The sequence below is a fragment of the Ursus maritimus genome, unplaced genomic scaffold (assembly GCF_017311325.1).
Source record: "Ursus maritimus isolate PB19 unplaced genomic scaffold, ASM1731132v1 scaffold_21, whole genome shotgun sequence".
NCBI classification, from domain to species: Eukaryota; Metazoa; Chordata; class Mammalia; order Carnivora; family Ursidae; genus Ursus; species Ursus maritimus.
Genome location: NW_024424564.1, coordinates 30,108,377 through 30,134,098, shown reverse-complemented (window position 1 = coordinate 30,134,098; position 25,722 = coordinate 30,108,377). Strand labels below are relative to the sequence as shown.

At 46.3% G+C, this 25,722-nt stretch overlaps 1 protein-coding gene across 1 annotated transcript in view; it reads right to left on the bottom strand.

Annotated features, from left to right (window-relative positions):
- Window positions 1-25,039, bottom strand: part of PLEKHG7 (pleckstrin homology and RhoGEF domain containing G7) — a 50,677-nt gene extending 25,638 nt beyond the window's left edge. Inside the window, 11 exon segments of the mRNA XM_040637811.1 lie at window positions 1,692-1,772; window positions 1,774-1,821; window positions 1,888-2,045; window positions 2,561-2,696; window positions 7,602-7,642; window positions 10,702-10,757; window positions 10,759-10,795; window positions 11,086-11,268; window positions 11,351-11,504; window positions 24,330-24,860; window positions 24,862-25,039. Of these exon segments, the coding sequence (XP_040493745.1) occupies window positions 1,692-1,772; window positions 1,774-1,821; window positions 1,888-2,045; window positions 2,561-2,696; window positions 7,602-7,642; window positions 10,702-10,757; window positions 10,759-10,795; window positions 11,086-11,268; window positions 11,351-11,504; window positions 24,330-24,860; window positions 24,862-25,017 (1,581 nt within the window). The 5' untranslated portion in view covers window positions 25,018-25,039.
- Between the last annotated feature and the right edge of the window lie 683 nt (window positions 25,040-25,722).

Here is a 25,722-nt window from a genome sequence, read left to right as displayed (position 1 = left end):
CTCATTTTCTGTATCCTAATACATATCATCTCTAATTCTCAATTTCCTGAGTGTCTTCGTGGTTTAAATTTTGCTGGTAAAGTACGTAACGTTGTGACTGACACAATCAATATTACTTACAGAAGATACTGACGCGTGCGTAGATTTCAAAGAGAAACGGATCTGATCAGCACAGCGAAGAGATGTTACAAGAGAGCCAGAGAGGGTGTTGCCATCCCTCTTTTATGGCTCAGCACAGGGATTGTTAAATGCCAGCCTGTGGGATCAGCCAAGCCTGCTACCCAAATAATGTTTTATTGTAATACAGCAATGCATATTATTTCTCTCTCTCTCTCTCTTTTTTTCCTACAAATTACCTATAGCTTTTTTGGCACTGCAGCAAAAGAGCTGTGTAGTTGCAATGCGGACCACATAGCCTGCTAATCCTAAAATATTTACTGTCTGGACCCCTCCGGAAATGTCTGCCAACCTCTGGTTTAGGAAATGGAGGACTAGAGGGGTGCCTGGGTGGCTCAGTCGTTAAGCGTCTGCCTTCAGCTCAGGGCGTGATCCCGGAGTCCTGGGATCGAGCCCCACATCAGGCTTCTCCGCTGGGAGCCTGCTTCTTCCTCTCCCACTCCCCCTGCTTGTGTTCTCTCCCTCGCTGGCTGTCTCTCTCTCTGTCAAATGGATAAATAAAATCTTAAAAAAAAAAAAAAGGAAATGGAGAACTAGACTCTCTCAAGGTCAAAGTCAGAGACAGATCCAGAGCTTGAACCCAAGTGTCCCAACACAGTGTATTTCCTGTGAAGGGAGTAGCTAGAGGACAAAAGCCTTATGGGCAGAAGCAGCCCTGTGGGATGTGGGTCCTCCCCTCTGCAGTCTTGGAAGGCAGCTGCTCCCTTCCCATCTTCGCCCTATGGTTCTTCTGTAAGGAATCCTCTGCTCGGAGTTGCCCTCCATTAGGGTTGCAGCCGCGCCGCCTCAGGGCACCATCTCCCGGAGGGCAGCACGAACACACTGTAATCCAACCCCACTGCAGGATGTGTGAGTGGTTGCCTCCGACATCGGTGACTGCCGCCCGACGGTGATAAGAAGCATTTGCGGGGCGCCTGGGGGGCTCAGTCGGTGAAGCGTCTGCCTTCAGCTCAGGTCATGATCCCAGGGTCTCGGGATCAAGCCCCGCAGCAGGGAACCTGCTTCTCCCCCTCCCTCTGCCTGCCCCTCTCCCTGCTCATACTCTCTCTCTTTGTCAAATAAATAAAAACTAAAAAAAAAAAAAGAGAGAGAGAGAAAAGAAAGAAAAGAAGAAGCATTTGCTTGGCATTGTCCATGAGGGAACGGGAGTTCCGAAAGAAGGAGGTGATCAAAGGTGGGACGGGTGCTTTGTGGGTGGTCGTGAGCTCCCTGGCCCTTGTGGTATGCAAGCACGGGAGGAGAATAAGGCAGAAGAGATTTCAGACATCAGCTGGGGAGCCGGACTAGTTGACTTAAAAGATCTCACCAAACCTGAGAGGCCATGTTTTAAAAAAAGAAAGAAGAGACAACAAAGTAACAAACAAAAATAAACAATAAATACAATTTTCTTAAGACCCCCTGAAAGAAGGGACCCTCCTCTCAACCCTTTTTTTTTTAGCATGGTGGGGGAAATGAGTCCCCAGAGAACCAAATTAATATTTTCCATCTGCTGCAAAACTGAAAGCCAGCATTACCATCTCAAGAACTAATAAATAGTCCAAGAAATCAGTGCATTCACTTGCAAAGAGTTCCCACAGGGCCTCTTGCTGCTTTCGTTAAGTCTAATTGGTCGGTGGAAAGTTTTTGATGTGTTTCCATGACTGCCTTCCAGGTTTATCCTGGACATGGGAGAAAAGAGAGAACAAAACTTTTCCACCTCGGTGAGCTGACCTGCAGTATTGCAGGAACGGGCGATTTCCAGAACCATGTTTCCCAGTGCAGGCCCTTGGCATCGCTCTTGGTAGTGGCCGCTGCAGCTGCTGAAAGCATAGAACTTACATCCAGGTTAGACGTGAGGGACGCTAGTTCCTCCCGACGCAAGGCCTGGGCTGCACAGCACACCGACAGGGCTTCTTGTTTCAAATGAGAAAAAATCCAAATCGGTGTTGTTTTGAATTATGCTTCAGAAGTTCATGAGCCCTTTTCCGTTTATTGAAAAAAACAAAAAAAAAACCAACAACCCACAAAACCTCAAAGAAGCCCAAACCCAGAACTGGGCAGTCTGATCCAGGTTCCCCTGGTGATGCCTGTTGAAATGAACTATTGAAGAACCATGAAAGAAGAGTTTTAACGTTTAAAGAGACCTTTAGAAGGTGTCTTATGGAAATAGACCCAGACAGGTGACTAACGGTAACAGCTTTCGACATTTGTACTGGGCTTTCTGGTCTAGAGTGCTCTTCTAGCCATCAGCTTTGTTGAGATAAAATCGCTTCCCTGGGCTTCGGTGTGCCTGCGAGAGAGCGGCCTGTGTTCTGCCCAGCCTCGGGGCTGTCTCCTGCCCTCTGCTGGTATTAGGAACAAGGCAATCACCTGATGACTTCAAATAATGACGACCACGACAATCAGAGGAAGCCCTGACATGGCAGCAACGAGTTCTGAGCTACCTGAAGGCCGTGGAGCTCGCGGGCTCTGAAGTCTGTCATCTTCACGGGGGACAGGCAGCTTTCCAGACAGGATAGGCACTTGGGTTTGTCTTTGCCCTGCTTAAAGAAAAAGGACTTTCAAGCATGAATCCTTTAAAGACACAACTTTAGTAGCCTCAGAATCTTCCATTCATTCCCTAATATGCATGGGAACAGACTGCACGTCTTGTCTATGAGCCACTAACAGTTGAAAAGGCATTTCTGAGCCAGGGTCTGACCCACAGAACCACAGAATGTCAGACCCGGAGGACAGAAGCCAGTGAGGATGTCTAGTCCAAATATCTTGTTTTACTTGTGAGAAGACTAAAATCCAAGGCTCAGGACAGTCATAGAGCAAACATAAACTTCAGTCTAGCACCTGCCCTGCGGGTGATGGAATCTCCTTCTCAGTCCTAACTTCTCCAAATACTGGATCACAGTCCCTTAGCATCAAGGTGCCTCAGATGTGTTAGCTCAACTCCATTTACCAGATGGCCAAATAAAGCCCAGACTGTTAAAGGCACTGCCCAACATGATAATTCTCTGCTACAGAATACCAGAATATTCTAGAGACTCTAGTTTCCTTAGAATGGAACCGCCCACTTATCTTTGTTATAGTTTTTATTTTCAATAATACTAGCTTTAAAAATCTGATTACAAGGGTCGTTGCAGAAAATTTGAGCAACAACAAAAAAAAACACGCAAAATCAAAGTTATCTGTAATCTCTATGCCCCGATAACTGCTGAAAACCTTTTTCTGATCGTATTTACAAGTAATTTTAATGGTGTCATATTAATATATCCTTTTGTAACTTGGTTTTTAAACTTCATATGTTTGACCTTTTTACTTTTTTTTTTGACTCATTCAGTATTCTGTTGCAAAATCATGAATTGCCCACTCAAAGAGTTCATTTTACCAATGAAACCGGGAAGAAACTCTCATAACAATGTGGAAGGCTTTCTAAAGTCAACTTGGCTGTGTTTCAAATAAGTGTTTATCACAGATTATTTTTCAACTTGTTCTATAGCCTCAGGCATGAGGCATGGTGCTTGATGGTGGATCTAAGCAATTTGGTGGAAGTTACTCAACTCGATGGGTTGTGAGCAAGAGAAGGCACGGGTTATCTGCTCCTGTGGTTACACGGCTCCCCATGTATCTGGAAGGAGACCTGTAATAGTTCTAGGATGTGCTCAAGGGCAGTGGCTGGTTTTTCTGGTAGGGTTATGGCACTGAGAAAGAAATCTGTTAGAGGCTCATTAGCTTCCACAGTAGCAAAGGAATCTTACAGCCAGCTGGAGAACTCCTACAGCAATTGGGACATATGCCTTTTGTTGATGTCTGAAACCATAGCGACTGCATGTTGTGGAAATTAAAAAAATCAGCAGTCAGTTGGAAAATAAAGAAACCGAGACAATAGAAGCAGTGTTGGGGCTGTGGGAAAGTGGGCGCCAGCCCTCTATCTTGAGGGGCACTCACTGTTACTTTCCATGGGTTTGACCAACCTCCTGACCAAAGCGCCAGGTGGACATACCAGTGATGAGGGAGGGGACAGTCCTTCCAGAGGTCACATTAACTCTTTAGAGTAAGAGACCTATTGTTGGGGGTCTTGTTGCTTCTGCTATGGTGGCATTGGCTAGGAGAGGCCATGAGAAGCATTTGAAGTGTATTTGAAAGGAGAGAGAGGACAAAGAAAAGGAATAAGCCAAGGTTAGTTCTGGGGTCTCAAACTTAATAACTAAGAGGTAGATGGGATGGCATTTGGGGCCGTGGAACTGGAGCACAATGACATAGGTGGATGTATACATTTTGGAGAAGTGGGTAAAGATGGCATTGAATTGGTGAGAACAAGCAAGATTTTTGAGAGCTTGATGAGAAAAAGGAAAGAAGCGTGTCCGGGTCTGGTCGTGGAGCCCCACGACCTTGCAGGAGCAGGGCAATGTCAGGATGGAAACAGACTCAGAGCCAGACTCTCTGGGACTGCTGGTGGCCAGTCCCCACCTTACCATTTAAGAGCGATGTGACCTCAAGCAAGGTGTTCAAGCTCTCTGAACCTCGGCTGACCCATTTGCAAAAGGGGGATGGTAATGTTACCATGTTGGCTGTTGTGATCATTAACGGATTCACATGTGTAAACTGGGACGGACAGACCCGGGAACGCGTGTAGCAGAATCCATACCTGGTGGCTGGAAACACTACATAGGGGTTTGCTTTTATTGCTAATGTTGTTACTGACTGGTTGGGAAGAAATGGAGAGAAGAAAGGACGGGAAGAAAGAACAAATCTGTAACAGATGGGGAAATACGTTACGACGTAGCAGTGTGCTTATTCGATTCCTGCGGATTGTCATTTCTAGAGATATGAGTTCCTTGATCAATTAGGCTCAAGAGATGAACGAGAAAGTAGACTGGTTGATTTTCAAGGGAGGAAATACTATATCCTTCTGAAAACGAGGCTTGGGAAGAAACAAATCTCCCTTCATTTCGGAGAACATTTGCTGAAACGTTTTGTCATTTCACTAATTATTCTCTTTGTGGCTCTCCACCGCTGCCTACCCACGTCCAACCCTGTGCAAGCCATTTCGCACATTTTTTTCCTAATTTACATGTCAGTCCAACCTTCTCAGTTGTGAGTTGGTGATGGGCATCTTGGTGTGTTAGCTCTCCAGCCCAGTGCTTGGCACGTACAGTCACCCAGCACACGTGGGGCGTGTTGTTTCTTTAGGGGGAAAATAGATCTATTAAATCTAAAAATAGATTGGTCCTCTTAGAGGAGTGCCCTTGTGGGAGGACCCCTTCCTTACGTAGGTTTCTCCCTTCTGACAGCACGTTCTATCTCCCCAGCAGCTCTTAGAGCTTCCCTGCTCTGGAGGAGAGCTGGTGGGAGATACCCCCTCTCCTGGGACCTCGGACCTGACTGGTAACTGGCCCTGCCTCCATTTGTATGAGGAAGGAGCCCAGGAAAGGCAGTCTCAGATCTGCCAGGAAAACAGTCAAATCGTGTCCCTGAAGAGGGACAACATGAAAGTGACTGAAGAGCAACAGCCCTGGTGACAGATTTTTACCAGTAGTTTCTGATTTGAACCTTGTAATGTTTAGGCTGTGTTCCTACGAACTGAATGTTTGTGTCCTCTCAAAATTCATCTATTAAAGCCCTAACCCCCAAAGGTGATGGTATTTGGAGAGGGGGCCTCTGGGAAGTAATTAGGTTTAGATGAGGTCATGGCGGTAGGGCCCCCACGATGGGCTCTGGGCCCTTATAAGAAGAGGAAGACACAGCAGTGTGCTCTCTCTCAGCCATGTGAGGATGCAGCGAGAAGGTGGCCACCTACAAGCCAGGAAGAGAGCCCTCGTCATAACCCGACGATGCTGGCACCCTGCTCTTGGACTTGCCAGCCCCCAGAACGGTGAGAGGTGAGTATTTGTTGTTCGGGCCACCCAGTCTGTGGTAGCTTGTTATAGCAGTCCAAGCTGACGAAGACACCCCGACAAATTTTTTATGATTGAGAGAATTATGTGAAAGTCACTCATACATTGAGTTATGAGAACAGGTAGTTTTCCAAATCCTAACTACAATCATACTGCCAATCATATGGCCAGTCACCGACTGAGTGTCTGTCACACGCCCAGCTCTGAGGTAAGCTCCACAAACATTATTTGATTTACTCATCATGAACACCTTCTGAGGCTACCACTATTGCCATCCCCTCTTTACAGGGAAGGACCTGACGCTGAGGGAGGATAATTCATTTAGCCAAGGTCACAGAGCACTAATTGGAACTACATAGCCTGGAACCTCAGAGGGCTTTGGATTTAGCCACAGGACTTAAAAAAAATATCAGTGTGTGTGTGTCCACAGATGACAAAGTGATTGGAGGCCATGTGGGCAGATTTTTTAAAAAAAATATTTTATTTATTTATTTATTTTGGGGGGGTGGGGAGAGAGCACAAGCAAGGGGAGGGGCGGAGGCAGAGGGAGAAGCAGGCTCCCGGCTGAGTGGAGAGCCCGACACGGGGCTTGATCCCAGGACCCCGAGATCATGAACTGAGCTGAGGGCAACCACTTAACCGACTGAGCCACCCAGGTGTCCCCAGATTTTTTTAAATTTTTATTTATTTATTTATTTTTTAAAGATTTTATTTATTTATTTGACAGAGATAGAGACAGCCAGTGAGAGAGGGAACACAAGCAGGGGGAGTGGGAGAAGAAGAAGCAGGCTCATAGCGGAGGAGCCTGATGTGGGGCTCGATCCCATAACGCCGGGATCACGCCCTGAGCTGAAGGCAGACGCTTAACCGCTGTGCCACCCAGGCGCCCCTCCCAGATTTTTTTTAATAGAATGAGGCATAGCCACGACCCATAAGGCCCTACTGCTCTGCTGGCTGCAGGTGTAAAGATATGATGAAATGTGCCTGAAGGAAAGGCTGGATGGCGGCCAACCCTTGTCCTCTGTAGTAAAGAATCAGGGATCATTGATTTCGATTTATAACTCTTCAATAATTGATGGAACCAAGAATGAATTTTAAAAACCTACTGGGACTCATCCAGCTGGCTTTCCCAGAAATAGATGTGTATTTGTGGAATTTGCTTCTATAATATCTCATTAATTTTTCAGTGTTCACCACGTGCACGGTGCTGATCGCAAACCGGGGCATACTCTTGTGCAAGCCTGCTTCAACGAGTGAGCCGTTTCCTGGGCTGCGTCAGGTTATAAATTCGGGTTGTAAAGCATTGCAATATTAGGATTGCTTGTTTTTTGGCAGAGCTCGTTAGCCACTGGCAATTAGCACATTTCGCTGCACAAAATGGCATCATTTGGCATGTTCTGGAGCCGCTAGCATGGATGGGCGGCTATCATTTAAACGCCACGTGCCATCTGCTATCACGCAAAGATAAAGTCGGATGAAGGGGCGCTTCAGCCATCTCTTAGTTTCTTAGCTACGAGAGGCTTAATTAAAACAAAAATGACAGTGCGCAACACTCACCACTCCGCTCTTGGAGAAAGGCCATCTTGGCTTTTGGGTTTCTGCGGAGTGAAATTAAAGAAAATATATTAGTACTTCAGGGAACTGGTGACAGATCATTACAGTACTTTACAAAGCCTGCTTCTCAAATGAGCCCAGCAGAATTTATCCTGCTTTAATTCTCCTTTTGAGAGTCACAGGATGAATATCTATATTTATGCAGATGAACAAATGAAGCAACGTCGCAACCTAAAAGTTGGCATCCTGTTGCTACCTTGAGGTGATGTTGTCCTGCTTTTTAACTAGAGCATTGTTTAGCTTCCTTTCCCCTATCAATTAAAGAGAGATTTATAAAATGTAATAAAAACATCCAGTAATTCCTTTAAGACAGAGTGTCACGTGTGCGGAGTGTTACCGCAAGCCACGGCAGCCCACGGACTTCAGTGGCCTGACCTGATACGTGGAGACTGCATTGACCCGATAATCCCCAGGTGTGCTAGGAAGACCCCCGAAATGGGGGACCATCCATACATGTTACCCATCTTTATTCGGGGGCATTTGTCCCTATTGGCCATCATCCAAAATAGTCCTTAGGAGTTTCTTGAAGTTGCAAAGAAAGTCATGATCCAGTAACACGTTTTTGTGATTATCGGGAAGTAGAGATTAGATGCTGTTCTCTGGAGTTTTCATGTCATCTGCATCAACTTGTAAAGTTACTCAGAAAAACCTGGGAATTGTCTCTGAGGTTTCGATGAAACGGTCTCATGGCTCAAGATACAAAATGGACGTCTTCTGGGTCTGTCTCCTTTCTGTGAAGTTCGTCAGGCGCCTCTGCATAATGCTTGCATCAGATGAAAGCAATTACCCAAGCAGCATTTACTACAAAGGATGCGCTTGAGGGACTTTTCCTCCTGGAACCCTGAGAGGCAACTGTTGAGCTGATTATCTCGCTCGTTCTGACCACTTTACTGATCTTTTTAAAGGGGAGAGTAGGTGGAATCTCCCTGAGGACAAATCAGCTTCAAAACTCTTAGCCCTCAAACGCCTGATGGTAAATGTTTATGTCCAATCTGAACGGCAATCATTGGGGTCTCTGGTCTTAGCAATTTCTCTTCGCTTTTCTAACTTCGGGGATAATTTTAGGGCCTTGGGAAAGATTCACAAGTATTCAGAAGGAGATTTCAAGTCTTTCTTGAGTCCACAATCTTATTATCTGTATTAAATATTAAGTTTTGCAGGACTGGAATCTCTATTTCAACATCTTTAGGTGACACATTCGCACATCATAGCCTGAGAAGCGCTGCGAGCACCGTGATGTTGGGATTTAGGGGCTCTGTTCCAAACCCCTCGAGAAGGCGGTAGAGGGAGGTATGGTGGAGGACGCTGTGTGTCTTTTACTATGTGGGATTTACTATGATGCTAGGCACACAGCAAAGAACAACGAGTATGATTTCGAAGCACCGTGCATGGTGCAGACTTGCCTGGGCGCCTTCCCGACAGAGATGCAGGCAGAGCCAGGTCCTGCTCAGGGCTGACGTCCCAGGGGAAGGGGATCTCGCACCTGCTCTCCTGCAGGCTCCTCCAGAGCAGGGCCGCCGTAAGGGCTGGGTGGGAGATAGAACTAGGATTTCGTTCCTTAGCACGGGGCTTCACGAACTTGAGCTGTCACCAGAATCACTTGGAGGGCTTGTTAAAAAACCAGATTGCTGTTCTAAGGGTTCCGCCCCTAAAGTTTCTAATTTAAAAGGTCTGGGCTGGGCCCTAGAATCTGCATTTCTGACAATTTCCCCGGTTAGTACGGGAGCTCCTGCGCTGGGACCACCAGCCTTTGGGAAACACGACTCCAGGTGTTAACCTATTTAGAGCCTTTGCTCTAAACACATGCTAACTAACTTCCATTAAGGGGATGCTGTGTTCAGAACTAGCTCTCATTTCTAGGGGCCTGTCCTTGAGTAGATCATGTAACCCCTCTTGGTTGGTTCGTTTGGGTTATTCCGTCCTATGAGACAGTAGGTGTTGGTTTGGGCTATTGTATCATGTAAGGCAGTAGAGGTGAAACGGATCCCCTGAGAGTGAGGAGCAAACAAATGTTAGTTGTGATTTATTCACTCGTGGCTTCCGGGCTCCATACCCAGAAGCTGGGGTTGCACTTGCAGTGGGGGGCTGATGCAAGCCGGGGTGGGGGGTGGGGGGGCTAGCGGTCAAAAGCCTGGACTCCGTTTGTCTGATTTGAACCAGTTGAAACCACGGCTAGGTCATGTCTTTCTGAGCCTCACTTTCTCCCTCTTGCGGATGAGGAATGAACTTGGTGGTTTTCCAGCGGGGATGCCTGGGGTCCTGGGCTTCCAGGAACACCTTGAAGGTGAACCTGTGGGCCCCTCGCCCCGCTTTCCAGCAATGCAGTCCACCTGGACTGGATTTCCAAACTGGGATGCTTTTGTAAAAACGACTCCGCTAAAAACAAAACCAGTTTAAAAACTGTCAAGAAGGGGGCTCCTGGGTGGCTCAGTGGGTTGAGCATCTGACTCTTGATTTTGGCTCAGGTCATGACCTTGGGGTGGGATCCAGCCGAGTCTGAGTCACGCGCAGCAGGGATTCTGCTTCTCTCCTTCTCCCTCTCCCTCTGCCCCTCCCTCTGCTCTCTCTCTCAAATAAATAAATCTTAAAAAAAAAAAAAGTCTTAAAAAAAATCTACCAGAAGGATAATCTTTAGCTTTCAAAGTCCTCCCTCAGATCATGGAGGATGTATCCAGAAGAACAGTCTTTTTTTTCACAACCGAGGTGAAGGTGCGGAAGATTTCGCCTTCAGACAGAACATTCTGCCCCATGATGGTGCCTGTCACTGGTGGGCCTGCTCTAGGCCCTAGACCCCCAGTAAATTATTTGACAAGAGGAGATTTGAGAGAACGTCTCTGTAAGTTAGTGCCCAATTCCAAGACTGGCATCCAGCTGGCCCCTGTAATTCACGGCGGGTGCCTGTCCGGATGGGTGAGGCATCGGTTCAAGGGGTTAGGGCACGTGTTTTACTAGTTATGAAATATTTTGGAAACCTCCTCCCCTACTCATTGCAGTGGCTATCCCGTAGCAGGCACATGATGACACGAGGCTGGGCAAACGGGACCTGAATTCAGGAGAAGTGGGTGGTGCCCGGAATGGGCCGCTCCATCGGACACCAGGGGACCCCGGGAACAGCTCAAGCCCAGGGAAGGTGAGCACTGCAGAGCTCCCGTGCCCTCAGCTCGAAGGAGCAGGCTGAGAGCCCGCACGCGGAGAAGGTCATCACCTAGACCGCCTGTGGGCATCTGGAAGCATCCGCCAGCAGCCTGATTATGCCTGCTTTCTTAAAAGGACTTGCAGGCCACTCCAGGCGCCAGGCCCAGGAGGGCTGTGATGACACCCCCCGCCCCCAACAGGCACTCAACACCTTTGGAACTTTACTGACCCCTCATGATTTTGACTAACCCACAAACAGGGGGCTCACCTGGAAATGCCAACACAGACATACCCGAAGTGTTCTGACTCAGGAGGATGCGAGGAGAAGGCCCTCGAGGGCAAGCTACGCGCAGGGAGGCGCACTGCTGCAGGGGTGAGGGGCTCCTCGGCCGCCGGCAGCCCTCGCCCTCTGAGCTGTCCACCACGGATGCGTGAGCCAGTCCCTCCGGCTTCAGACTGTTCAGTGGCTCTCCATCTCCCACCACACAAACATGGTTTTAAAGTATACACAAATGCCTCTTGTGATCCGACCCGTTTATCTGCCTGATATTCCTTACTTTGCAATTTCTTTTCTGGGAACAGGGAATGGATCATCATTTGGGCACAAAACGGCACGCACTTGGGTGGCCGAGCTGGCATGCTGCGCCCTCTTCCTGTGCTCCCTAAGCCTGTCTCACGCCTCATCTTGGGAGATTTAGGGCCATGGACGATCTGTTAAGTAATTTAAAAGGGAAAATTCTTAGATAAAGTTTGGCTGATATTTATTTAATTATGTCTTCCCTTGAATTTTAAAACCTGTTTTGATTTGCCCTTTCTCTGCTCTTCTCTCTCTGTGATTGTCCCCGGAAAGCTTGCGTGTGATGCTGCAGACACTGCTAGCTGCTGACCCCACGTGAGCTCTCCCCATCTTTGTCGCTGTGAAGACCCTGCTTTGCTGGGGCGGCACGTGTGGAATGACCGTGCTGACGTGCTCTGCCTGCAGCTGGCAGAGGCCATGTGACTCAAGTATGGCGATGAGATTGAAACTGGACTTGCAGGATGTGGCTTCTGGAAACACTTTTTCGAAGGGGACAGAGTTGGCTAGCTTCTTCCTTTTTGATCTTTGCCCTTCCTGTTATCTGGAATGTGGCTTGATATCCGAAAGTCTACCAGTGGTCTTGCAAAGATAACAGCGGAACAGGAAAACAGAAGGAGCCTGGCAGGTTGCCGACATCTCTTCTGGCCTGGGCTCTGGTTACATTATAAGAGCGCCTATCGGGCGCCTGCATGGTTCTGTTGGTTAAGCGACCTACTCCTGATTTTGGCTCAGGTCATGATCTCAGGGTCATGAGATCGAGCCCCGCATTGGGCTCTGCGCTGAGCATAGAGCCTGCTTAATAGTCTTTCTCTCTTTCTCTCCCTCTGCCCCTCCCTGCCAGCCTCCCTTGTTCTCTCTCTGTCTCTCTCTCTCAAAAAAAATAAAAAACCTTTACTCATTTAGGTCATTCTAGTTGAATTCTGTTACCTGCAGGCAAATGCTATCCTCACTGACACAGATCTCCCAATCCTGCACTTTCTTCTCCAAGAACAAGGTCATTTTTTGGCATTCTGACATCCTGTGACTTTTTTTTTTTTTTTACCACCTATTTATGATAAAGTTTCATAATAAGATCACCGGAGTTACAAATTCCTATAATTCTCCCCTTCTTGCTATTTGCCAACCCAATGCTTGTGGTGGATATGAGGATAGAGGAGGGCTGAATTAGGTAGGAACTGGTAAAGTTACAGTAATTTGAATGAGAAATATATTCTAATTTCTTTGGGTATAGAATAATGAAACTGATACATAATAAATGAACAGTCTGCAAATCCAGCCAGGAATTTTCAAAGTGCTATTCAAAAACCATTAGGTAACATAGAATACTGGGAGCCGTACAAGGGGACCCTGAAAAGAAATATTAGCAGCTTCCCTATCAAATGTATCCTTCTCTCGGTAGTGACCCTACAAGCATATAGTGAGAGGGTTAGTATTTAAGGGGATAGATGAGCCTGAATTGGATGGGGATTGGAAAAATTACAACAATATGAGTGAAATGAAATGTAACCTAATTGGACTTTGGGGAAAAGGTTTACCCTTGAGCTTGAACTCTAGATGTTTCACAATCTGGTAAGTATTAGGCATTTGGTAGTTTCCTGAGATCCTATAAGCTATCTTCATATTCCCTGGAGACCTCAGAGAGGGTACAACTATTGGCGGAATAGAAGGACTGGTCTTCCCTGGCCACGTCTAGGCTGGCTTATCTCCGTGCTTCTGTAGTTTTCTGTGATGGTGAAGAATGTGGCGTCAAATTGTCTGGATTTTGATCTCAGCTGTGATTGAGCAAGTGAATAACCTCTCTGGGGCTGATGTTGCCATTTGTGAAATGTAGACAATAATGATATTTACCTATTGTGTGAGAACAATTGAAGTTAGTCAATATAAAGCACTGAGATCTGTATCTGGAACTTAGTAAGCTGTCAATAAATGCTATTATGTTGATTATTGAATTTGCTATGATATAATGTTCTATTTATGTGTCTGTTTATTCCACGAGATTGCCCAGCTCCTTCAGCGCAAGGAACGTGTCTTATCTCTTGGTGTGGTGGGTGCTCACTTAGTATTTAGTCCGCTGTTCTTGATGCACACGAATGAATGACAGGTTGCTCTGCTATTGTCCTCCCTTACGGGCAGTATCTTCCTTCACAAGGTATCTTACTTTGCAGATTTATGTCTTATCTCCCCCCTTACCCTCAGCTCCTAGCTCCTGTTCTAAATCCCTCTGTTTAGTAATAACATAACTCAATAAACATTTGTTGAGTAGATGAAACCATAACCAAACCCTCGCACACCCAGAGTCATCATTGCCAATTCCTGCCACGAACTCCTGCGGAACGTGTACCCCAGTGACAGCAAGCTGCTCTCTGCTCTTTAAATGTGCCCTGGACTTCACGTCTCCACATGTTGGCTCGGGTAGTTCCCATCTGCCTGCCTGTCTCCACTTTGCCTGGCAAACACACATTCATCTCTAAATTCCAGCTTGGACCCTCTTCCTCCAGAAGTCGGCTCTGATCCATTCGGGAAGCTCCATCTCTCTCTCTCCATCCGTCTTCCACCCCCACCTTGTCTTTCTACTCTATAATGATTTTGTTGAAGACTCATACTGTGTCTTATATATTATAGAACCAAAGCACCTCGCCTAGCTCTTGACACAGAGCAGGTATTCGAATAAGCTTCTTAAAGGAGTAGGCAAGTTGACCTACAGAATGATACACAAACAGTCCTCAAACAAATGTGCTTTTCCATTCAAGTCATAAATAAATACTCATAAGCATTTACAATAGCAAAGTGCAGTATCAGTCCCTCCCCCTCATTAGAGGTGGTTAAATTACTCTATCCATTTCCCCTTTTCCAGGACACCTTCTGACATAAGGCATCCATTTGGGAGCACGTAGGCCAGGTTTTGGAGTTCAATTTGCGTGTATGGAGTAGAGGGAAGACAACTGGCTGGCACAGGGTTTGAGCCTTGACCTTGGATTTGTTGCCTTAGTGTTCAAAACCCAGTGATGCTCATTCTGGAAAGGTGGGCATGCGTAACAGGAAGGGCGTAACAGATTCTCTGTGGACATGACATTTTTATGTTCATAAGAAGAAGATATGGATTAATAAAAATATCCAGAATCACAGTTGTAATGACATGAAGACCTAGGAAAACAATAAGACAGAACATCTGCATAGAGTAACACGAAGAGACCTGAATTGGTAGAGATGACCTGTCCCTGCATCCCCCGTGCCTGGCGGTGGCCTAGATTTCTGGGCACTCGGTAAAGGACCCCATGTCTATGTCAGCCAGGCTCGTTCAGAGCATTGGACTAATGACATTGATGCAAATGGTTGCACTGAGTTCCGAAAGACTTTGAATTTAGGTCTCGTGGTGGGAGGGGGAGTTGGTGGTTCCAGACTGGTGTCTTATTTTTGCTATTCCAAATAGAATTGCTTCTTATGAAACCGTGGCCTGCATGCAGGCTCATTGTGTCTAGTTCTGGTCTGATCACTTGCTGGCAGCAATTACTGTGGTAAATTCAGAATTTTTTATTTCCCTCCCCTAAACAAGATGGTGTGTGCGGGGGGTAGCGGAATCCTGTGCGGCAGGTGGGGAGAGAAGTTTTTGATACCTCATTTCCTCAGAGGGAGTTTCAGCTAGGAGATGGACTAACTATAAATGCAAAAATGTTTGGGGTGTGGCTGGCAACTCACTGTCTCTGTGTAAATACAGTATAAGTTTATGCTGCCTTTATTTGCTTGGAAAAGCACAACTAAAGAACCATCCGTGGGAAATGCATTTTTCCTCCCTTGCTTGTTTGTTCGATGCTTGGCTGTTCTAGTTATTTGCTTCAGGACAATATTCTGGGCCCAGGAGGTTGTATAACTGGATACCTGACCCAGACTTTGTAGCCCTCTTGGGCTTGCTGGCCTCCCCTCTCCCCTCCTCCCTCTCTACCCTCCCCCCCATTCAGAAACCCAAACCCAAACACACTAACCCTGAGTTGTGTTACCTCAGGTTAGTCATATCCAAAGGGACTAGCCCCATAGTTGCTAGAATAATCTTGTCTCCTTTCTGGTATCAGAATGTCTCCTTATTTTGTCCTCTGCTGAAGATCCAAAGGTCCATGGTGTGGGCTGGGACAGCAACAATTTAGAGAATCCGGAGAATTCTCCCCTCACTGCTGAGCGGGCCACACACCCGTTGTCAACATACAACAATGAGCTTGCTCTTCCATGTTGGTGCCAGAAGGGTTTTTGGCTGGTGGACATGTGTCCCCCACATGGACCTCAAATGCATACACGTGGTAAGGAATAGATTGGTGTTGGTAAATCGTTCATTCTAATTTACAATCAGCTGGCACTTACTGAGCACCTAAGTACTTTCACATCATTATCATATAGATTTTACAAGCACCTTACAAAGTGGAGATCACTGTTCTCATAGTAGAGCCAAGAAAACTGCAGCTTAGAGGGATAGATAAGCAACTTGTTCAAGGTTACTTTGCTAGTGAACGATGGAGCCAGAATTCCAAGTTTGAGTACGCAAGTCTGACTCTAATAAGACTTGTAAATAGGGAGAAAAGATGCTACAAACCATGTAAGAGCACTAAGTTTGTTTTTTTAAATTGATATCATGATGGTTACTACTTTGGGTAGAAGAGGAAGTGGAGTGGGTTGAATGGAAGTTTCTGGAAAGATAGGTTCATGTCCTAAACCCTAGAAACTGTGCATGGGATCTTATCTGGATAAAGTCTTTGCAGATATCATTAAATGGAAGAGCTCGAGATGAGTTTATTCTGGATTATCTGGGTACACCCTACATCCATTGACACGTGGACTATTAAGAGATGGGTAGAAAAGAGACAGAGAGGAAAGAAGGTTGCCCGAGGATAGAAGCAGAGATGGAATGCAGCCACAGTGAAGGAAGACCTTGAGGAAGCAAGGGAAGGTCCTCCCCTAGAACCTTGGAAGGAGCGCAGCTCTGCCAGTTCCTTGATTCTGGATTCCGGCCCTTCCAGGACTGTGAGAGCGTACATCTCTGCTGTTTTGAGCCCCTGGTTGCTGGTGGTTTGTTATAGCGGCCATCGGAAACTAATGAAGGGCCAGTACAAGTGAGTGGCAGGGGCACTTCACTTACAACCCCGATTCCCAACTCTGACCTTCATGACGTTTGACCTTCGCACTTCCCTTCCCTGGTCCTCAATTTCCTTATATGGAAAACAAACTGTGGCGAGACCCCTTCTGTCTCTGGTGATCTATGGATCAAGGATTTAGGAGCACTGCTCTCAATTTCCCTGCCAGTGGCCAGTGGGTGGGGACAGTAATTATACGGTGACCTTTATCTTGGCAGAACTGTTTGAAGATGAATAATTAAAGCTCCTCCTTTAGAAATATGACTAAGGCATCATTTGCATTTTGTGCAGTGGGCTTAGAGCAAGGACTGTTGGCTTTCAATTCCCGGGTGCAAATTTTAAAGGAAAATAATGAAAAATGCTAAAGATTATGGGGGTTAGCACCTGTCCTATAGCGATATGTGTGTCTTAATGGAGTAAAAGTCTTACTGAAGGTATTATAATTTGGGTAAGGCGTAATCTAATTCTTCTTCCTGCTATGAACGTTGCCCACTGGTTTCTTATCAGGCAAGCTCATGAGGCCTCATTCCTCAGACAGGGTAGTCCTTGTCTGATCGTAAAATTCATGGCAAATATACCTTTTCCAGCTGGTAGCTTTCCAGCAATTGTGTGATTAGAAAAGGTAGGTATTCTATTTTAAGAACCACGGTGTTTTATTCTCTGTGAGAGATACAGTGTGGTTTGGAATGCTTGCTTGTAACTCTGGGATGATTATACAAGAAGAGCAAACTCAGAATCAGCAACAGTCTTAAAAAAAAATCCCCTTCTAAAATAACCAACAGAGAAATGGCAACCGTGCCAATTACGGAACTGTAGCTCTCTCGGTGAAATCTGGGATATATTTTTCCATTATGAGTCTCAGAAGATTATTGGGAACTTTCTTTTGCATGTGTGACTGTAATTTCCAGTTCAACTTTCTGCCAAATGTCACATTTTCTAGAATCCAACTGAGAAGGCAGAAAGCACGGGGAGCCTGTCGCTCACCGCCCAGGGTCTGCTACACAAGGGCCCCTTCGTGAAAGCAAGGCAACGAACAGCAGGCTCATCCCTGACGAGTCAGTGTCAGCACAGAACAGAGACAGCTTACGGAGTCTCGTCCTCATGGGGGACACCAGATGCTGTGACGCCCAGAGCTCAGTCATGTGCTTTGGGCCCCAGGGCAGCTGCTGGTACCTGTCACTGCCTACTCTCACCATCTTCTTAGACGACTGTCTTTGCTGGACGAGAGACACAATGCTGCCCAGGGGATGAAGCAACATTGGTGCAAATCCCCACTAACCCAAGGTGCATTGAAGAGATGAACACAAATCAGATTGGGAAGATGGGGAAGGTTGAAAGGAGCTGAAGGGAGACACATACATAGTTGGAGGAGAAAATATATAAAACGAAAAGGGGATCAAACACTTTCCCCTACCAGGCTGGTCCTAACCTCACAAACGGACCAATTGACTTCACTTTTTTTTTCCTTTCTTCAACTTGTATTGAACGCCTACCATGTGCCAGGCTGTGTTCCAGGCACTAAGGATAGAGGGATGAACGGAACAGACAGGAGCCCTGCTTCCGCGGAGCGTCTGTTCTAGGGGAGCTGATGCCCGGGGGGAAGAGTCACACACGGTTCCCGCCGTGAAAGGTAGCTGCCAGGCCACCTCCGCCTTCCAGCCATGCCTGGCTCGGTCTCCCTGAGACCACAGCCTCCTCTTCTACTAATTAACAGCACGCTGTCTGTCCTATTTCAAGGCAAAAAAGTTGTAACTATGTGAGGTGATAGATATTAAACTTATTGCAGTGATCTTTTTGCAATATATACATACATATATCAAATCATTGTATTATACACCTTAAATTTACACCACGTTCTGTGTCAATTATATCTCAATAACATTGGGAGAAAGAAAGTAAGCAATACAGTAAAATATGGTGCTATGGAGCGTGAAACGTTTCGAAAAAGCTAAAAACAAAACAAAACAAAACAACCCAACAACCAATATGCCATCTATTAGTCTCTAGTTAATACCTGCCTAACAAGCTTTTAGGCGCTGCAGGAGCGGGGACAGTGTGTGCTCCCTCTCTGACGTCACCCAGCATTTAGAGATAGTGCTAGGTGTGCCACAGGTTTTAAATAAATCAAAGTCTGTGGAGGATATAATATTGTATTGACTCTAATGTTCAGACACCTCAGATGAGCTGCATGCATGGATCTTTTCACTCTGGATCAGAATATCGTAGAAAGAAGAAGTCGGTGACTCGCGTACAGGAAGTGCGTAATGAATGAATGAGTACCTGGCTTTCTTCAAAAAAAACAAGCTAGTATTGAGTTGTTCTATTTACCACATCAGAAGCCTATTAGATGGGTACTATTTGCATCCCCATTTCACAGAGGAAGACTTGGAGGTTTCGAGCTGTTAAGAACTACTCCTGAGACCACGTTGCCAGAGAGAAGGAGAGAGAGGGCTCAAGCCCAGGGAGCTGGATTCCAGGAGCTCCTAACACATGCTCGGCTACTTCAGGTACCGCTCGGGGGATGTCTTACTAGCATTCAACGTTTTTGTCTCATTCCTTCTTCTAAAGAGACTTGCAAATACTTTTCGTTTGGTTTTCATGCTAATGTTACCCCATTTGCTAATTTGAATCTATTTCGCTTTTTTCCTATATTTCAGAGGAGGCTAGTCCTTGTTCTCCTAGATGTGGGATGTACATTTCCCTTTTCAGCTTCAGGGGAGACTGAGCAATGAAGGGAGACAGACAGCTTTCTGTTGTAGATTTTAAGGGAGTGCAGGTAAGGTCTCCCTACCCGCAAAATCTCCCCCGCTTGCTTCCTGATGTTTAAAATCCCACCAACGCAGCTTCATTGTTTGGTTTTCAAGTCATGTCCTCTGTCAAAATGATGGTGACTAACATAACATAATAAAAAATTATTATATTAAAAAATGCAAATAAACCAGGGATTGTAAGCCATGCAGCCTGCCAGCCTGCCCATCTTCCTTCTTCCACCCATCTTTTCCTTTAATAAATATTTTTAGAGATAGACTCTAGCTGTGTAATGGGTTCTAGAAGTTTAAAGATATATAAGTGGTCTCTGCCTTCAGGAAGGTCTTGACCCCGGAAGCAGAAGAATGTAAAAGAAATGCAGTAGTGTTTCAGATATAAAGCTCAGGGATAGCTAAAACGGAGGAATACATTGCTCTAATTGGAAAGATGAGCACAGACATTCCTTGAGCCTAAAGCCCTTCACACTTTAGTAAGAATGAACTATAAAGATCTTTTTCCAGAAGGCATATTTTAGAGTATTATAGAGGATATTTAGAATATTATAGAGGAAGAGAGGGAATGACAGCAAGAAAAACAGTTCACCATGAAAACCCTGGAATCCAGGTCATAACACTAAGCTGATTTCAGAACTGAGAGTAGATTGGGCCCTCCTCGCTTACAGGCACCTGCCCCATTGTCAGGCCACGTGTTAAAACACCCTAATAAAAGAATCGGTATTTTTGCCAATGGGTTCATGTCTACTCTATAAGGTGAAAAAGTTGTTGCGTTGTTGTGAGTGGCTGGTAGGCACAGAGGCAAGCACTTCTCCACTGGGCATACTAGGGGTCAGCAAACTTCTTCTATCACCTGCAGGACAGTTAATATTTGAGGCTTTGTGGGCCCCACGGTCTTGTAAGGACTGTGGTGTGGCTCAGCCACAGGCGAGTAAAAGCCCCCAAGGCCGGGATGTGAATGAATGGGTGTGGCTGCATTCCAATGAAACTATTCACAAAAACAGACAGTGGGCTGAAGTCCATAGCACGGAGTTTGCTAGCTCCTGGTTTCTACCCTTTAATAGACAGATTAAAAGCCTCCATTAAGGAAGTGTAAGATTTAAATAAAGCTTCAATACATTTTTTGAGGGGCGGCCCCCATCGCCTGGTTGGACAGCAGGGTCTCCTGCAGCGCCCATTCCCAATGTTAGATGACTGCACGGCCTGGCCTGGTATGGAGCCACCGGAAGGAAGCAGCCCTTCCAGCAAACAGCGGCAGAAAATCTGTGGCGCGTGAAGAAGGAGGAGGGAGGGCGCAGAAGGCTGGCAGACAGTCTGCAAAACGAAAAAGCAACCGACAGAATGGGAGAAGATATTTGCAAATGTCTTATCAGATAAAGGGCTAGTATCCAAAATCTATGAAGAACTTACCGTAATCAACACTCAAAGCACAAAAAATCCAGTCAAGAAATGGGCAGAAGACATGAACAGACATTTCTCCCAAGAAGACACACAGATGGCCAACAGACACATGAAAAAATGCTCCACATCACTCGGAACCAGGGAAATACAAATAAAAACCACAATGATACCACCTTACACCAGTCAGAATGGCTAGAATTAACAAGTCAGGAAATGACAGATGTGGGCGAGGACATGGAGAAAGGGGAAGCCTCTTGCACTGCTGGTGGGAATGCAAGCTGGTGCAGCCACTCTGGAAAACAGTATGGAGGGTCCCCGAAAAGTTAAAAATAGAGCTACCCTACGACCCAGCAATTGCACTACTAGGTATTTACCCAAAGGATACAAAATACTGATTCGAAGGGACACACGCACCCCGATATCTATAGGAGCTTATCAACAATAGCCAAATTGTGGAAAGAGCCCAGATGTCCATCAACAGAAGAATGGATAAAGAAGATGTGGTCCATATATCCCACGGAATATTACTCAGCCATCAGAAAGGATAAAATCTTGCCATTTGCAGCGACATGGATGGAACTAGAGGGTATTATGCTGAGCAAAATAAGTCAGTCAGAGAAAGACAAATACCATATGATTTATGGTATTCCTCACATGTGGAATTTAAGAAACAAAACAGATGAACATAGTGGAAGGGAAGGAAAAATAAGATGAAAACAGAGAGGGAGGCAAACCATAGGAGGCGCTGAACTCTAGGAAACAAACTGAGGGTTGCTGGAGGGAGGGGGGAAGGGATGATTGGGTGATGGGCATTAAGGAGGGCCCTTGATATAGTGAGCACTGGCTCTAAATTGCAACTGATGAATCACTACCTCTGCAGGGGGAAAAAAAGGCAGGCAGACAGGATCTTTGCGCTGCAGAAGCTTAGCTGGTTACCAAAGATTCATGCTTAAAGAAGTATAGAATGAGTGGTCTGTGATTGGTGAAAAACTGCTTCTTTTTAGTGGTAATATACAAATGTTTATTTAGCATATTAATTCATAGATTATAGTTACTTAGGCCTTCATTTATTCATTCACAAACATTGCTTATTTCATGCCAAGTCTTGCACTGAGTCCTGGAGAAACAATATTGAATAAATCAGGGTCATCGCCAGACACCAAGATGTCCAAATTACCTCCAGTCTAATTCCCTGTTGTGATTTTGGGTAACCTTCCACTATTTGATAATATGTGATTATGATATATTGAACTCCGCAGAATTTTTTAAACCCTCAAGCCCTTGGACCAAGTTGTTCCTTTGAATTTACCAAGACTAGTTCTGTTATAGTCTTACAAAGATCCTGCCTGTCAGTTACGATTACCCACATGCCATCTTGTGCAAATGGCTTGAGGCATCCCATCACTTACACCGTATGTCTGCTAACTCCATCTTAAAATCAGAGCTGGACACAGACCTCACCTGTTCTAGGAAGCATTGCTTTATTAGAAACTCTCAGATACCTATCTCCATCCCTGATGGCTTCTCTAATCAACTACGTGCTCAGAATCTCCACTCCAATGATCCATAGGTCCTCAAATTTAATATGCCCAAACTTCAAGTCAAGACTTATCCCCCGCCTACCCTCCTTCCCCTCCCTCGCCCTCCTGCACAAGGCTACCTAGATCAGTGAACGGAACTATTTGCCACCCAGTGAGGCCGGCCCAAAGCTTGGAGGTCATATTTGACACCTTCCTTCCCCTCACCGCTGTCTATGCACAAAGTTTAGGTGATTCTATCTCCTAAATACCTCTGCAACTGAGATACTTTTTCTACCACCAGTGCGTTCATCAGAGCCTAACTAGTAACATCTCATATCGGGACACTAATTGTTCTGCCGGAGTCCGCTCTCACCTAATGGTCATGTCCACCCTGTCTCCATCTGACCATATCCGTCCATTCAGTGGTTTCAAACTGCTTTCAGGATAAGGAGCAAAATCCCTGAGCACCCTTCTAGAGATCTGCTCCAACCATCCACGCCATCTTTCTCCGAGACCACTCTCTTTTTCCCTTTTTCTGACACAGCTGAATTAGGTATCTTTTTGGAGCTTCATTCTGGTCTGCACGTGTAGATTTGCATTCATGATTCCATTCTCCATCAACTTTTGCATCCACACCCTTTGCCGGTAACACCTCCGTGCTCTCCCACTGTTGGTGGCGCAGAATTTCCTGCCCCAGGGTTCAGTCATGCGACCTGCTCTGGCCAAAAGAACCAGGCGAGATACTGACCCCAGCCTTGCATGCTTCCTCGTCCTCTTGAACCCCTCTCTTCACCACAGCAAGAGCATGCCCAGGGCAGCCCTTTGTCTCCATGAAAAGGATGAAGAACCCTGGGAGTGGAACTACCCAGCTGAGACCACCCTCCATCAACTCACACCCAGCAGACACACGGACATTTACGAAACAATAGCTGGTTGTTGCTTTAAGCCACTGAGGTGTGGGGCGGTTTGTCCTGTAGCAATAGCTCATTGATAGGCTAACACAGTAATTTGCCTTTTCCTGTGGCTTTGTTAATAGCCCCAGCCTTTGTTTACGCCTTTAGGTGGGCTGGGGTTAAAATCAACAAAGACTGCGTCTTCCACCAGTCTCATTCTTCCTCCTCTGAACCGCAAACTTGTGCTTGAGGATTCCTGAGAATTTCTCTGTGACTTTCCAAATGAACCTAGGGCCTTCCTGCTGATCCTGCNAATGGGGTGGATGAAACCGAGCTTGGACCTTCCCCTTGCTGCCTCAGAGTCTCTTCATCCCTGGGAAGGATGGCAGATCCGCTACCATAACCTGCGGACCGAGCTGAACACTCAGGGCTGGTTTCAGGAGTGACGCCCTCTACCCGCTTCCCCAGTAAAGGCACCGTCTGGCAGAAGCGGCTGTTAAAGGTCGTCCTAGATTTAAAGCAGCGTCTTGCTCTTTTTTATCCTTGTCCTCTGAAGTTCTCTTTGCAAATCTGTTGAATGTTTCTGGCCTTTATATTTTCTCGACCCGACAAAACCAATTCCCAAGTGGATGGTAATGAAGCCATGGGGCCAAGTCACTGGTAATTCAGAATGGAAACCGTGACCCTGTGTGGCTGTCGTACTTCGTCCCCCAAAGTCTGCAGCGAAATGCTGTGCTCTTCAAGGAGACTCTTGAAATGAAGACTCTCCCCCATAAATGTTACGTGACTCGGGGGCTACAGACCAAGGCGCCCCGATGAGCATGCCGTCAGGCTTGCTGTGTCAGAACAGACACAGGGCTGGGAAAGTGAGTAATGAACGGTTTTCGTGGCATGAGAGCAGATAAAGACAAACACACCTGGACAGACGCAATGCTTCTCTCGGAAATCAATTCTAAAAATAGATGTTTTAGTTTTGCTCAAATCTACCCCAAATTCCCAAGCAGACATCTGGAAAGGAGAGGCAGTTAAGTTTCTTAGCTGAGATGTTTTGGATATTTCCTTTTTGGTGGTGTGGGGGAGGGGAGAGAAGATTAGAAATTTGAACACTCTGTCCCTTCTCTGCTTTTAGAATAGCCGTGCCAGGTTGTCTTCAAACGGCCTGGATTTGCAAGAGGCCACCTTTGCTACCAGGCTAGCAGCCTGACAGACCGTCCCCAAGCTGACCTTCTCTAGAAGAAGTGAGGTAGACTTCCCAAACTATTGTACCCTTTTACTTGGGAGCCGACATGTCCTGAAAAGTATGTGTCCCCTCAGTAGCGACTTCCTGTGCTGTCTCCCATCATAGGACGCCCTGGCCTTTGGGGTAATACGGCAACCCAGAGACCTGTTTTGCTTTGCAGCCCATGAGTGAGCACAGGAGGCTTGGAGCTGTGTCACCTGAGGACCAGGGGGCCATGTGGCAGGGCTGGGCGGTGGAAGAGAGGCCTGAGGAAGCGACCCCTCACTGATGGGCTGAGGCACAGGATGGGGTTCAAATGAGTCAGCTGTGTGGAGGGCCCTTTCGGGGTCTGGAGGCAAACTTGAGTGGAGTCTCCAGGGCAATAGAGAGCGTGAAGAATTCTTACGGCTTCCAGGTAGACTCTTGGAAAAGTAACATGGAGAGCCTGCAGGCTCTTTCCAGCTTCCAGGCTCCTTCCCGGTGGGCATTTCCAAGGTCTCTTGCTGAGACAGCGAGTGTGAAGTCCCACAGCCATTGCCCCTTAATCTCCTCAACGTGTGAGAGGCAGAGACGCGTCCCAGGGACTTGCTGGTCAAAGTGGAGAAGGCTTCCCTGGTTCTCACAGGGCTTCTTTGACAGACTCCTCAGGGGGAGCTGAGGAGCGGCCCCGTAATCTTGGGTCTGCGCCTCCGGGCAGGATGGCTCCATCTTCCCTCTGCAGTTAAGAGGCCCCATTGCTGGAATCTTCCAGGGGACATTGTCGGACTTGGCTGTTCTCTGAACCATACTGGGATTGTTCAGTTTCTGAACTCCAGGGCTGCTTTCCCTCTGGTCTGCCTTTGTCCTTTCCCAGAGGACAGTTCCCTGCGGGTTGCTGCATCTTTAAGGACGGAGAGTGGAGTGTGCATTCTGTTGCAAATGAGGGAGACTGACCTGAGAAAAAAGGCATATAAAATTTCACATGAAAACCTCTAATCCGTCGAGGGAAATAGGTAGAGACCACTTATCATTAGCGTCCTTTATGTTTTGCAGACAATTAACATAAGTGATTTCAGCCTTCCCATCTGAATAGCTGTTATGTTGAAATTTGTTTACTGTTTACTTATTATGCCTTCCAGGTTGAAACAAACAATGTTTTATTTATTTATTTATTTATTTATTTATTTATTTATTTATAAAAAAATTTTTATTATGTTATGTTAGTCACCATACTGTACGTCCTTAGTTTTTGATGTAGTGTTTCATGGTTCATTGTTTGTGTATAACAAACAATGTTTTAAAAACGTTAGTGATGGGGCACTTGGGCAGCCAGGCAGTTAGGTGTCCAACTGTTGGGTTTCAGCTCAGGTCATGATCATGGGGTCTTGGGACTGAGCCCGAAGTTGGGCTCTGCGCTCATTGCTTATCGGTGAGTCTGCTTGGGATTCTCTCTCTCCTTCT